General features: G+C 33.5%; 1 protein-coding gene across 1 annotated transcript; it reads right to left on the bottom strand.

Moving 5' to 3' along the window:
- Positions 1-6,885: 6,885 nt before the first annotated feature.
- On the bottom strand, positions 6,886-11,466 carry LOC128204338 (uncharacterized). The gene is made up of 2 exons (XM_052905753.1): positions 11,136-11,466; positions 6,886-7,301 (listed from the first exon to the last, which is right to left on the bottom strand). The coding sequence occupies exons 1-2, from the start codon at positions 11,464-11,466 to the stop codon at positions 6,886-6,888; spliced, it is 747 nt and encodes a 248-aa protein (XP_052761713.1).
- Between the last annotated feature and the right edge of the window lie 3,182 nt (positions 11,467-14,648).

Genomic DNA, 14,648 nt, shown 5'->3' with positions numbered 1-14,648 from the left:
AAAAATAACGCTGCTTTTAGGAAAAAAAGAAAGGACTTAAATAAATCTACAATGAATCACTTTAACATCACTTGCAACTGTGTTTAGACATTCATTAGGTCATTTTGGATGTTTAAAAAGTGATTTTTTACACTGGCGTCTTCAAACATCATACTCCATATACATTTAAAGTTCTTGGCTTAATTTCGTTTGGATTATCACAGTAAATGCAATGGGATGTACTCAAAATGAAAAGAACAAGAATATGTTAAGAGTACTTTTATGGTCAGTGAGATGATTTTATAATCCCGGATTATGATGTAAAAGAAAGTTGAAATTCAGGTGATAAACTTAGCTTAGGCTTACCTATTTTTTAGTCCATCCGTCCCAGTGTTAAAAGTGTTTGTTTTTTTGTGAAAAGATATTTGTTTGAAAACCGTTGTTTTGTCAGAATTTGGTAAAAAAATTCTTTTATACATCAATTTGGACCAAACAATAAACCATGTTCCTGTTAAATGAAACTGTTTTCTTTAGCATCGACGTCATATGTTAAACTTCTGGTCACTTTCCAAATGACTTAAGTCATTGTTCATCATTCTGATTTCCATCCAAAAAGAATCACTAGTAACTAGTCCACCTAAATGGCCGTCAACGAGTCTTTTGATTATTTTCCTATTATGGCAGACTCGAGATATAGGGATACATTAGAAATGTCAAAATAATCGGTTACTTCCCTTTACAAAAACACTTAAACTAGCCTAGTAAAATTATAATTGATTTTATTTTTCAGCCTTTAAAAAAAATTATTTTACTACAAAAAAATCTGGTTGGCGATAGAAATATAGGTGCGGGCGCACAAAAACAATTAAAAAGTTTTTTGTACATTTTCAAAAAAAATAGTAGCGGTAAATCCGAGAAACGAAACATCAATTTGGTGAGGCCTCAGTTTTAAATTAAGATTAAATATTTATAAAAAAAAAACATTTTTTGAAAATAAAGATTAAAAAATTTACGCCTATAATAGGCATCGAACCTGTGTACTATTGGTCTACAAGCGGGGAGCTAACCACAAGTTTCACGTTACCAGATAATTTACTAAAGTTTAATAAAATAACAAATTATAATTTTGCAGATTTCTCATCAATGTATTGATATTTGTAATAATTCAATTTTTTTCTGTAGGTTGGCTGAAGAAACTTTAAACAAAATAATCCTTGTGTTGCTATATCTCGGTAGGATAAAAGATTGAAAAGAAGTTTGCCATCCTATTACATCATGTTATTTATTTATTTTCTGGAAAGCATGGAAAAGATACCAAGGCCACAACAAATTGATCAGTTGTTCTACGGATTTTACCAAAAAAGGTAGGAGCAAGGGAGCGAAAAAAAATATTTTTTTTTAATTTATGGCAATCCAGAGGCGAGCGCAGAGAGAAAAATTAAAAAAAAAGTTTATTTCTTACCAAATTTATCATACAATTATGTCAAAAAATGCTTTTTAATTGCAAACATAGGTTCTCAGTTATAAATGGAAAGGTTTTGATTGTATCACATCAAAATCTGTATCAATATTTAACAAATGACAATAAGATCCAGTGCTTTACTATTAACTTCAATTTAAACGTGGATATATTGTAAATACAACATTCCTCATAGTAACGTGCAATTATTCGAAGACCAAACAGAAAACTTTTGTATTCATTACGTAACTTACTACCATAAAAAATCATTTTATACTAGTTAGAGTAATTCATCATTTGAGCATTTCCATATATTGGGTCAGGTCTAAATTTGAACCTCTTGAAGCACATGCTAAAATTCTAGCGGCTGACATTGCAGAAGACCGAAAATGTAAATTACACAGAGAACATTTCTAAAAAAAGACACTGTGGATTAAATTGCGGGACAACATAATTGAAGAAGTATCAAACAAATCCGCAAATGTGGCACCGGTCATTATATTATAGCGGGTGGGGGAATAAAGATATTTCCCTTTACCACGAACCTATGGTTTATAGGTCTGTGCCTTGAAAAGGAATATCATGACGGCCTCCATAGCTCCAATGTCCTTAAGAAACAGGCCACTTTACTACAAATCGAACAAAGAAAACATGTGGATAAGAACAAAGAATTGAGAAAATTAAAAAAAGTCATTTTTATAAAAGGTTTTATTTTTTTTATTTTACTGGTGTTTAAACTGTACACGGAAGTGTAATGCACTAGTCAATTGTAACCACGGCCCCAAGGTCCGGGGAATAGTGGGGACTTTCGGTCCAGCCAACCCCGGGTATCCCCGGACCTGGAGGGGGCGGGAGCGTGGATACTGGTGCATAAATACAGACTGTTTCTAAAACATTTACAACTCCTACTATTTGTATCTGTTTATAACAATTATGAGTATATGAAAACTGAGAAATGTATTTTAGAATTTAAAAAATAACTCACGAAAACACGTTCAATTGTTGTAAGTCGTGTGTCCGTGTATTTTAATATAAGTTTTGCACTCAAAGTACAAAACAATTAATTTCTTAAAACACACATAAATAATTATTGCCTTCGACGCTGTGAAACTTTTGTTGTTTACTGAAGACTATAATCCATTGACTATGACACTGATTTTCATTTAAAACGTGTTTTCACATTACGAAAACTGTGAGTAACCTGAAAATTAAACCGGAAATGAATACAACGGTGCGTCCTGCAAAATATCCCCCGACAAAAAAGACTGTCAACAAATATCGGCTGTTTTGTGGTTACCCGGACCTGATTTTGTCCTGGCACGAGGATTTTTTGCTCGCGAAGAATATAAAGCATGAAAATACCTTAAAAAAGGTGAAGTCGATGTTGCAGGTTTAAATTCTAAGTCAAAGAACTTCAAAAAATAGAGGAAATTTAGAAGTAAACAAAAAATACATATCCGCGGCCAAATAGTATGTGCTGGCGCAAAAAAAAAGTGTTTTTTTAAAAAAAAAATCATTTTCCGAATTTTAAGTGCGGCAAATCCTACGAACAAATGATCTAAGGTCGAAATAAAACATGTGCCTGTAAACTTTCATATTTTGAAGTATAAAGTATGTAAAATAGCATGTTGATTCGTTTTTTTGTTTTGTAATTTTGAATTATAATTATCAGTAACAAAAATAGTTTGAAGCTAAATCGGATAACGATCACCCTTGATAATTTTATTTTTAGTTTAATAAAGCTTTAATGCATAATTTTAAAGCTGTTCCATATTCATTACTGAGTAACCGTTCAGCCTGCGATATCGTTTCAGTTATTGCCCTTTTTAAATATTCATACCTATGTTTTGTCCGAAGAATCACGCCAAATAACAAATATTAAAGGGGGTATTGATTTTAAATTTTATATACATATAAATCTTGATGAGGTGAGGAGCTCTTTAAAGAGATAAATATTGTATATTTCCAATTGCTTTCGTCTGTCAAACAGCAAGGCAAGGGAGAAATACACTGCAAGGGAGATACTATACTACATTCGGCAGGGAATATTGGCAGTCAGTGGCTGCTCTTGTTGAAGCATTGAATGCATGTCATTGATGATGTTTGTTTGAAACTATTCATGTGTAATTCATATATGTTCCAGGTTACATGAACACGAATCGCAAGATGCAAAAAGGACTGTTTCCCTTCTGATGGAGATCTAAAACGTTTTTTTCTGCAAATGGGGTTAAATTAAAGAAACATGTCTGAGCTATTCACAACTTGTGCGTTATAATGAAGCACTCACAAATTTTATTTTGACATTTTTCTTTCTTAGCTCTTCTTAAATAATCATCTTAATGAAATGAAACAAGACAAAATGATTTCACCAGATGTGTTATTGTGTCAATACCGGCATGTACAAGATATAAATAGCATTGTATTTGTATTTGTTGTACAGAAATATATATGCAATCTCACACAATTAAAATTCTTGCATTAAACCAAATGAGCATTCACAAAAATGAAATCAGAATGCAAACAGAAAATATTCAGCAGTGACTCGAATCGCCCACGAAAAACCGGAGATAATTATGGCTTTATGAAAACGTTACTCTGGATGCGTGTGCCCGTTTGTCCCTGTTCGACGGTTAAAGGTTTCCAGTCACGATGTCGGGCCTCACTTGCTGAATATGTTTACAATATGACATAAATAAACTATCCGACATACGAGATGAGAGTATTCATGTAATTTATAAAAATTACTAAATTATCATACCTGGACGAACTCCTCGTGCATAAAACTAATCCTTGTAAAACTGTTCCGCATAAGGCAATATTGTCTTCGCTTTTTTACAAAACGCTTGAAATTTCAAGAACTGTTTCCCTTCTGATGGAAATTTAGTACCGCTTTATCACGGGGATAAATTAAAGAAACATGTCTGAGCTTTTCTCAAGTTGTGCGTTATAGTGATTCACTCACAAATTTTATATTTGCATTTTCTTTAACTTTGTTACAATTTAATTCTAATTCAGATCTGTTTTTATTAAGAAGAAACAAACAGGAACGGTTATATATCAATTCAAACAGATCTTTGTATATCAAAGCCTAAAATAGGCCATTTTCTTCCAAACCTTGCAAAACATTATTTCTGTCATTTTAAAAATAACCATTAACAACATATCTCTTATATGTAGTTTTGATAATGATTTGCTCATTTTTATTTTGCTGCAAGTTTATACACTAGTCTATTTTCAATTTGGGATTGTCATAGGCTTGGCCACGTCGTCTTGCAAAACGTTAACGCTTGCTCTTACTCGAAAATATTTAAGACATTCCGATGTGCGAATATGTCCAGTGTTAGTTGTTCACGTGTGTAACCAGGCTCATCACTCTGTAATGTAATTGTGGTAGAGTTAGGGTATACTTGTTTCTTTCACGGTGTCGCGTACATAGAACAATTTTGTTCAAGATATTGACACGAAACATAAATATGTAGCATTTGACACTACCCACATATAAGTAAGATAAATAACATAATAATGAGTTGTATCAACAACTATGAACTGTTCGTAGCCGTGCTCCCGTTTTAGCAAACCTTACGACATATCGTGTAGAAAATATCAAACAACTCGCACATGTTGGCACGACATCATCATCATCATCATTATCTTTGTCGTCGTCTTCATCATCTCTACTACTTACCTCTACAAACCACCATCATCATTATATCATCATCAGCACCATCAGCATGAACATCAAAACACATCAGGCTAGCATTACTACTGTAACGATCATCATTGTCACAATCATCATGGACATTGTAAACTATTAACAGTTGATGTAGCAATAGTCATTATTTTAGTTGTAGTAAAAGTCTTTCAAATATTACTTTGTAAATGTATGTGTATACATAAAAAACGGAGTTAAACAATACATATATGCTGTCAAATACCGCTGGAGCAGTGGCTTCGTATTTTATAGCATACGGTCCGAATTGTCTTTCTGAAAACAACATAAATAAAATGCTGCACGTTGCGCAACGACCATGCAATATCTAATGCCAGTCGATTAAGTAATTTGGAGATCAGTGGAGATGCAAACGTCTGTTATAATTGCTACGATTGCTAAATATTACCATCATATTACATTTGCCCTAAGGTATTACTGCCAAGATATTTTGATATTGAGGTAAAAACATAAAGGCAATTTGATGAGCTCATCGCATATCTCACGAAATATATATTTATATCTTTCAAGCCATTAGGATAAACAATTATTAGTTTCAACACAAATTGTATGATCCGACTTTTATATTTAACACTGATTTATAAGTATAATTAATATATATATCAGTTAATATTACCAAATATATAAACAGTTGAACACCGTTAATCCGAAGTTGTAGGGACCCAACAAATTACTTCGGAATAGCGGTGTTTCGGATTAACAATTTTCCGCAAATGACAGCGTTCGCGAATTATAGATGACGTGAAATACGTAGTCGTAAAAAATGTAATATCGGTTACACGTTACCAATACGGTACACTCAGTTTGAGTTATCTTTCGCATATAAAAATATGTGTTGATTTATTGTTTAATAATTGACGAATAATTCGTTATCATACTTCTTTAATAAACAGCATAAAACTTTTAAAACAAAATGACAGCACATATATGAATATGATGACATTTTCGAATGATATTCAGATTGTGATAACCAGCAATTATATACTACATCACCAAAATGAATCGCTCATTTTCTGACATCGATGCTTGTAACATACGCGTGCTCAATGTCATTCTTTAACAAGCGCTAATTGTGCTCCATTGTCACCTCAAGCCGATGCCCGAGTGCATTCGCAGTAAGGTGTGAAAAACTATGACACGATCAGGTTCGAATTAAGAATTAATAAAAAGGTGTGAAATACCAAATCGGGACCGAAATTTTTACTTCAGAATAGCGATTAATTCGGAATAGCGATTTCGGATAAAAGACCAAAAATTTTGTTAAACAAAGAAGGAGTAAAATTGTGACCGAAAAATTATTTCGAAATAGCGATAAAAAACTGTGTTCGGAATACCGACACGGGTTTTATCCGGACAAAACGGTTTCAAAACAACGGATTAATTGTAAACGATACATGTATAACTGATTTAATAAGAAATACAGTTTTATCTTGAGGCGGAAAAACTTACAACATGCCAACATACAGCTTTCTGAATAAAATACATTTCATTTCGACATACGTGTTCTCAGTTGTATATACATGACATATCATACAGGCGGTGTACACAGACGATATCTAAAAGAATGTTTGACTAACGGTAAATCATAGCAAAAATAATTCACGTAGTGTTTCTATTTTATTTTTTAAACAACTACTTAATAACTCCGTAATTTACTTCCAATTTCTTTGTATGTGTTTCTGCCTTTTGGCTTATAATGGACAATGACCTAAGCTCGTCAGTTGTGAATGAGAGCACCACCAAAACTGGTCCAACGGTAAGGATGATCCTCATACAGTTGTCTGTTCGAGCCCCCACTGGAGCATTGTACCCAGACGGATTCTCCGGCATCAAGCTGTACAAACACTTGACTACTAGAACAGGTATAGTGGTCCTTGTCATAGTTTTGAGTCGAAATGAGGACTGAGCCTTCCTTCATCATCTTGAGCAAAGCAAAGTACTTTGAATGCGTACATGTGTGCATGAGGAACAAGTAAAGTCCTCGTACTGGAGCGGTGAACTTGCCCGTGGTGGAGCTGTAGCCGTTGCTCGGGTTGTTCTGTACTGTCTTGTACATTATCACCTCACCTGTGGACAGACTGCTGGTCTGTGGAGAGTGGGCGTTGAAGTACACAAGTGGAGTAACGATTTGGTCTGAAAAAAGATTTGTTATATATTTATAAATATCAATTATAAAGTTTGTGTGAGTGAGTTTAACTATTGTAAACTTAGCATTATTGTAACGAATTTATGAATGTGCGAGATTATTTACGTTATATCAAACGACAGAACTTAGTAATTTAAAGTTAGATTGATAACTCTTATTATGTTACTTTTAATTTTGTAGATAAATCATATTAAACCAACTCATATTAAAGGGGATTCACTCTTCATATAATGTCGAAAACTATTTTCTTTAACTTTGTTTTAATTGAGTTAACTTGTTTTTATGAAAAACCACTTAACAAATAATGACATATATTCATTTAGATATAAGTATATATATATATATAATTCAATTTTCAGTAACGTTACATTTTTGGCAAAACCCTGTCCTATTTTTAAAAAACAAAATTCAGAAGTCGATCTTTAATTTGATCTTTTGATGATGTTTTATCATTGTCACAACCATTTTATTTACAATTCACACGGAATTAATTATTGTCTCAGAGTGAGTGGCAAGTATCTTAAAGGGGCATGCACAAGTTTTAATAAAACTTAAAGCTTTTGCAAGTTATATGCGAATGATTCGTATGAATCGAAAAGACGTTAATTTGTGATATATTATAGTCAATTGTATAGCTAACCGTGTACATTTTGATATTGAGATAATTCCCTAAAGGAAATATTTCCCCAATTGGATACTGTTACTTATTTTTAGATAGATCAATGGAAGCGCATAGGAGTCACATTGGTCGGAATGGCATCATAGTTTGAGTAAATGTAGAATCGTGTTAAAACGTTCATAATAAAAAATACACACAATAGCTTATCTAAATTGAAACAAAAATCATATAGAACTGTACATTAACCAGAGTTTCTTTTGGAATTTATCTGTAAATGTAAACAATGAGTTATCATTTTAAACAACTTGTAGATTTTCTTCAGGGAATACCATGCTATATCTTTGATAAAAACGCTACGTCGTGTTGGAAAGTAGTTAGACATGGACAAATATAATAATAATGACACGCTGTTTATTAAACGCTGACATATTGAAACTAATAGGAAAGTCATTGGACGGTTTAACACATCGATATCTTTACTTTGGACCGGGGCACACCAGCCGGTTTGTATGATCATAGATACAACAGCTTTTCTTGGTATTCTAGTGTGTAGGTTTTTAGATGGAATGATCTTTTTTTCCATTAATTTGTTGTTTTTTTACATATCATTATGCAAGTGTAAAATGCTATTTATTAGGCTAAGTATGTGTTTATGGTAACTTAATACTCTGTCATCTTGGAAATAGTACGGGTCCCTTTAAAATATGCTTAATTGTGAAGAAACAATCAATTCAAATGCATGGAAGATATTGAATAAAATGCCAAAAATCCAATCAATATATGTTGCGAACGATCACATGACAATTTGACAATGTTAACAAAGAGAAGAGGGCCAAAATGGCCCTTTATCGCTCAATATTTACACCTCAACTTCCATTCCTTAAATGAACTGCCTTTCGGCAATCGATGAACGCAACATCTTCGGATATGTTCGGATCGCAATTCATCGCATACCAATATGCATGAAAAGGATTGATCTTGTTATTGTTTTTTCATGGGTCAGCAAGTCCCGTGAAATATAAATCAACATTTTAGAAAGTGTTAGGTTATTTAGTGTTGCCATAAGTGTTTCAATTTTACGTTTAAAAGTGATTTCAAGTTATTGATCTTGTGACGTCATTTGAAAAAAATGTTTCCGGTAAGTCGGGTGGTTCTATTTACAGAACGGGTAAGAAAGGATTACTGAAAGGTTTTCTTAAATGAAATGAAGTATTTCTTTTTAAATTCTTGAATGAAATAAATAACTATTGTTGTAAATATAAGTAATGAATTACGGGGCTGGTCAAAGTACGCGTGGAGTCGGACTCCATACACGTTGACCTTGCATAATTGCGTTCATACCCCGTAATGACATCAACCCCGCAATTTATTCCTTAAACTGATTTGACAAAGGGTTCTGAAGTTATTGATCAAACAACATACTGGAGGCCACCCACCGGTATGACGCAGGTTTAACTATTTACGTCACATAGTGTGAAGGAGTTTGACAAGAGGGTCAGCATAGGAACATTATTGTGAAATTATTTTAAAATTCCGCCAGCGGATTTTTAGGACAATATTTACAAAACTTTTTCCGTATAGACTAATAGTGAAAAGATGCCCCGTCCTCTGGCGGCTTTTTTCAACATGGAGTGAAGAAATTTGATACAAAGTTACCCGAAAATATCTGTGAAATCATGTTGAACTCTGGCCCGCAATTCTTGATACGAATATTTTCAAAGTGTTTCCTATCGGTTGCCAGGGCAACCAGAGTTTTGCATAAAACCATATATATAAAAGGAAACAGGAACAATCCTGTGAAAGATGGTTGAAATTGTACCAGTTGTTTAAGATAATTTGTTTGAAGAAAAATATTGACACTAAGCGAAGTATGATTTAGTGCAATACACAAAACATGACCATTACTGTAAAAAATACATATAGCTCGAGATCACACAATGCCTTAGCACGCAAAACTTAAAGTAGATCATTACGAGCTTTCTCAGAAATGGAAGATAAACAAATGTCATATATATATATATATATATATATATATATATATATATATATATATATATATATATATATATAGGACATTCGTTTATTTCAGTGTAAGATTGTATTTTATTTCACGAGTGTCATAGAAAAACATATTTTCACGAGTGGTGTTTCTTTTATGCTTATTTTCCGAGTTTTATCGAATTTTAATTTATCTTCTTAATTACACTCTTTTTTGAAAATGGTGTTATTTACTCCGCTACCCGCGGGGCGCCCCTCATGCAAAATTATAGCTGTCAATTTTCGGTTTGTTGAGAAAGAGATCTCTGATAATCTGTTTTATAGTTTATTTTTCGCTCGTTTTTTTGTGCAAAGATTTTATGAACAGTTATCGATGAAGTTGTGTCGACTTCCAGGTAATGATGAGGACCACGTTAGTTTGTTGACAAATTTTAAGGCGTGGGTGGAGTAAAAAAATCAGTAAATCTGTAAATTGTTTTGTGAATTTTCCGGGAAGTTCATATTACGTATTGCAACGACAAACAGTTCGTAATACATTTGAACGTTGATGCAACATTCTATTTATGTCCGAACAGTTGTTTCCGTCTGTTATTTTTATATGAAAGCAAATTTTCGAAAATTCAGCTTCAAGATCAACAAACCGTTTAAAAAACGGGATAACCATTTTTCTAATAAACGGTAAGTTGTTTATTTCCAATTTATATCTTCTATTTAAACTTATGCAACATTTCTTTAAATTTCAAATGATTTTTTTTGCAAACATTTTCTGTTTCAAAAGTGAAGTGTTCTATTTTGATCAAGGGGAAGTAACTACAATGGATTTTAAAAGTAGTTTTAAAAGTTGATATTTTCACTCCTTATTTTGCAGTGAAAATATCAAATTGATATTTTCACTGTTGTTATTTCACTGATAAAACTCCATATTTCATCGAAAAGCATTAAAGAAAAAACGTTCGTCTCACCTGACCATTTTTATAGGGATTGTTCCTACTTAAATTAAAATGTGTATGTGCTCGATCGTATGAGAGCATTATTACAAAACGTTGAAAGTGTAATTTCATGTCTTTATAATTTCCTTAGACCTAAAATGGGTTTTTATGATCAAGCGGTATAATAATATTTTCATGATGTTATTTAATTCTATGTTTATACGAAGCCATACACTTTATATTTAGAATAGGCAAAAGTTTAAATCTGTACTCACCTTTTATATCATTGAATGCGGCCATAGCTTGTTCTAACGTATTGTTAGAATCCACTTCAATCTTCTGCAGTGTGCTGGACTGGTTTTTCTTCGCCTCGTCCATAAGCGAAGCCAGTTTATGTTCTGCTTGCTCGAGAAAACGTTTTTTCTCATCCTTGATATTGTTCAAATTCTGCTGCACCTTTTCGCCCAATTTTTCAAAAGCGAGCTCCATGTGAATCATTCTCTCGAGCATCTTCTCCTCATAGTCGTATTTGGAGCACGCTGGACACGATGGCTCGGAGGCCACGCTTACGCTAATCAGTAACAACAGCTGAAGTATTCCAGCCATTCTCTATCGAGCCTATTAGATGATACTGTTAGGTGACAAGTTAGCTGAATGTTTGCGAATGAGAAAATAATCGCTAAATATATTTAAGTGCAGATTTATAAAACTGAATGAATACCGTATTTTTTCAAATGATCCGTATCCGCATAGAAGTTAAAATGCTTCAAGGTTAAGAGATAACATGGAACGATTAAAGGAGGATTAGAACTGCGTTAAGAGGAGGGTTGTTGTATTTAAAGGGAGTGAATTTTGCTGATTAGTGATTCAGCGATGATTTCATGATAATATTATTTGCAATTCCTGTTTCCTGACTTCTTTTTAACTTTTCACATTGACACTTGTTATTAAGTGACGTCAACAGATGCGAATACAGCCGTATTACACTGGAGTGGAATCGGGACAACCGTATTTTGCGATATGTATTGCGTGTGGATTTATGTGGTATATAATAAAGCGCGATATCGAGTACCATTAGTAAGGATTTTTTTCTTTTATCCATCAACTAGATCATCACAATTTTGATGTATCCTAAAAAAATAAAGATATAGAGAATACTAGGTTAGTGCCGTGGATGGAGGAAGTTTATCTGGCAAGGCGGAGGAATTTATCGGGTGAGCCGAATACCTAGTATTCTGTTTATCCTGTAACTTTGTTTAATTAAACACTATAAAAACCTTAAAATTATTAAGTATCTTTTAAAGTAAGGGGGCAACCGTTTTTTCCCTGTTGACGTCATCACACTCGGTATCCATGTTTAAATCGCCCCCAAAATAGTTCTCAAAACTGTTCAACTTTTTTCAATACGTTTATATTCAAAGTCATTGCATTTTAATAAGTCAATATCGATTCAAAACATAAAAAGCTTTTAGACGTGCATAAGCATTGATCAGTCTCTGAACATTATCAGATGATGTAACAATTAGTCCGCAAGTCACACAGTACAGTACACAGGTCAAGATTCAAGATCACGAGTGTTTACAAACAAACGCCACATATTAAATGAATTTAATTCATGTTAATAGTGTTGGATGTTCAGAACTGCACCGGCAAATAGATCATTCATTTCTGTTGTAAGTGAGATTTTGTCATTCACCACAGAAATGGAATAAACTATCGACGAGTAGCGTTGAATGCTGTCTATTTTGTTAATAAAATCATATTGAAGTTGTACATTTTCTGAAACTTTATTATGTTCTGTGACAGAGACAAGTTATTTGGAGACAATTGGTTGAAAAATAAGTTAGTACGTGCTTTTCAAGAACAACACCCTACATACGAGGGCCTTCGCATGTCCACCTTTACTATAAAATAATAGTAAATATTGGGGGGGGGGGGGGAATGGAAGTGGAATTTTTGGTTGATATTTATGTTTTTATGATAAATGATCATGTTCCAATCATATTTGGTCTTGAAAAAAATTATTTTACTATATTTTAGAGGGGGGTGGCCATAGGGTGGGTCTTGTCAACGTAACTGCTGCCTGTGGTATATTATATAAGAACACAACAGTTATTTTTTACTAACACCAAACGTCATATTATTGGCGAAACTACGTCTTTTTATTTTCTCTTTTAGACGTTCTAAGTGGCATTTGCAGATGGGCGTCTTGTCTCATTTTTTCAGAAAAAAACTGTTTACGTGCCATATAACTGTTATAAAATTACTTCAGTACCTCTGTGCGAACGTCGACACTTAACACCGTTTTTTATAGGGGAAATCTTTCTTCTAGATTGTATTTGCTGATTGCTGTGCCATACTTGTACACCAAAAGTGTTTCCTCATTGAGCTTAACAAACAAAAACTGTGAAAGTGTTTTATGAAATAAAGATTTACGAAAAAATAGTCTCGATTTAAAACATAGAAAGAAACCTTTTTCGTTATTCTCCTTTAAACACGAACACTACATTGATGCATGTGTGGTCTGTTTTCGATGTGTGTATGTTTTTGTCTCTCGTCCAGTGCCGATAGGGTCCTTAACGATGATTCTAGACAAGGTTTTTATTTGACTTCTGGGCGTATCTCTTAAGTTTTGATTGTTAAGTTGATTTTGTAATCTAAAGCTTGGAAAACTATACTCTTTAATAAATAAGTTTCCAGATGTGCAATGTCAAAGCATACTCGAAGGATTTACTTTGGCAATAATGCTATAAAAAGGGACTGCGCATAAAAATAAAAATCATGATAGAAAAGCTTAAAAGCTTGTTTCACTCTTTCAAGCTCCTGTGTAAAGGCTGTTATGATTTGTAGAATCTGTTGTGTGTTTTTTGTTACAATGCGGAGTAAAAATTAGAATGTGTATTTCAAATGTATGAATTAGTAAGTGTTAATATGCGTTTCAAGTAGACAAAAATGAAGGAAACTAAGGAGAGGGGCGTGGACAGGTTGTGCGGTCGTTGACTTGGTCTTATAGTTTAATGTCATCTTATATTGACGCTTAATTCATGCCGCAATGTCGCCGGATCGAAACATATCAAAAAGTTCAAACAAGCGAAAAAAAAGTAAAATATCATTTAAGTAAACTTCATAACATATCAAAATCCCGTAAAAGAATTGATTTAAGTGTATGAATAGTTTTTAGGCTTATTACTTCACACAGATAGGCCGCTAAACCCCTAGCTTCACCCCGACAGGCCATCGGCTTAACGGCTACATGCCCCTATGCCAAAAATCCATAAAGTCAGTCCAAAAATTATCAAGAAGTCCATATAAGCAAAGAAAGGTGTAAAATATCATTCATTGTGCACAGGTGACATCACTTTCGCACTTTATTCAATGCATATGTATATGTTACTGCTAATTTTTACTGTTTTTCTGTTGCTAGCTTCTAGGCGCTAGGCCGCTGGTCCGCCGGGTCGCTGGATACACGCAGCGAGGCCGCCGATTTCATGGGACCAAGTCACTAACTGCACGACTCAATGCCACTAGGCGGCAAGGCCCCGGGCGGTTGGACTTTTATTAATCGAGAAGTTTATATAAGCCAATAAGGTGAATTATCATTGAAAGTGCCTTGATTACGTAGCAGCAATTTTGTATTTATCTGAGTATCTGAGTATTTAACAAGAACGCCAATGAATATTCTACCGTATAAAGTTAGTTTTTCTGACAAGTTCGCCAAGAAGATGTAAAAAAAACCTTTATTCAATACAATTTATAAAGTTACTGCTTTAAAATATAAATATGCCACT

The sequence above is a fragment of the Mya arenaria genome, chromosome 10 (genome assembly GCF_026914265.1).
Source record: "Mya arenaria isolate MELC-2E11 chromosome 10, ASM2691426v1".
In the NCBI taxonomy this organism is placed as follows: Eukaryota; Metazoa; Mollusca; class Bivalvia; order Myida; family Myidae; genus Mya; species Mya arenaria.
The sequence above is the reverse complement of the archived record's forward strand: the minus strand, read 5'-3'. Positions and strand labels throughout refer to the sequence as shown.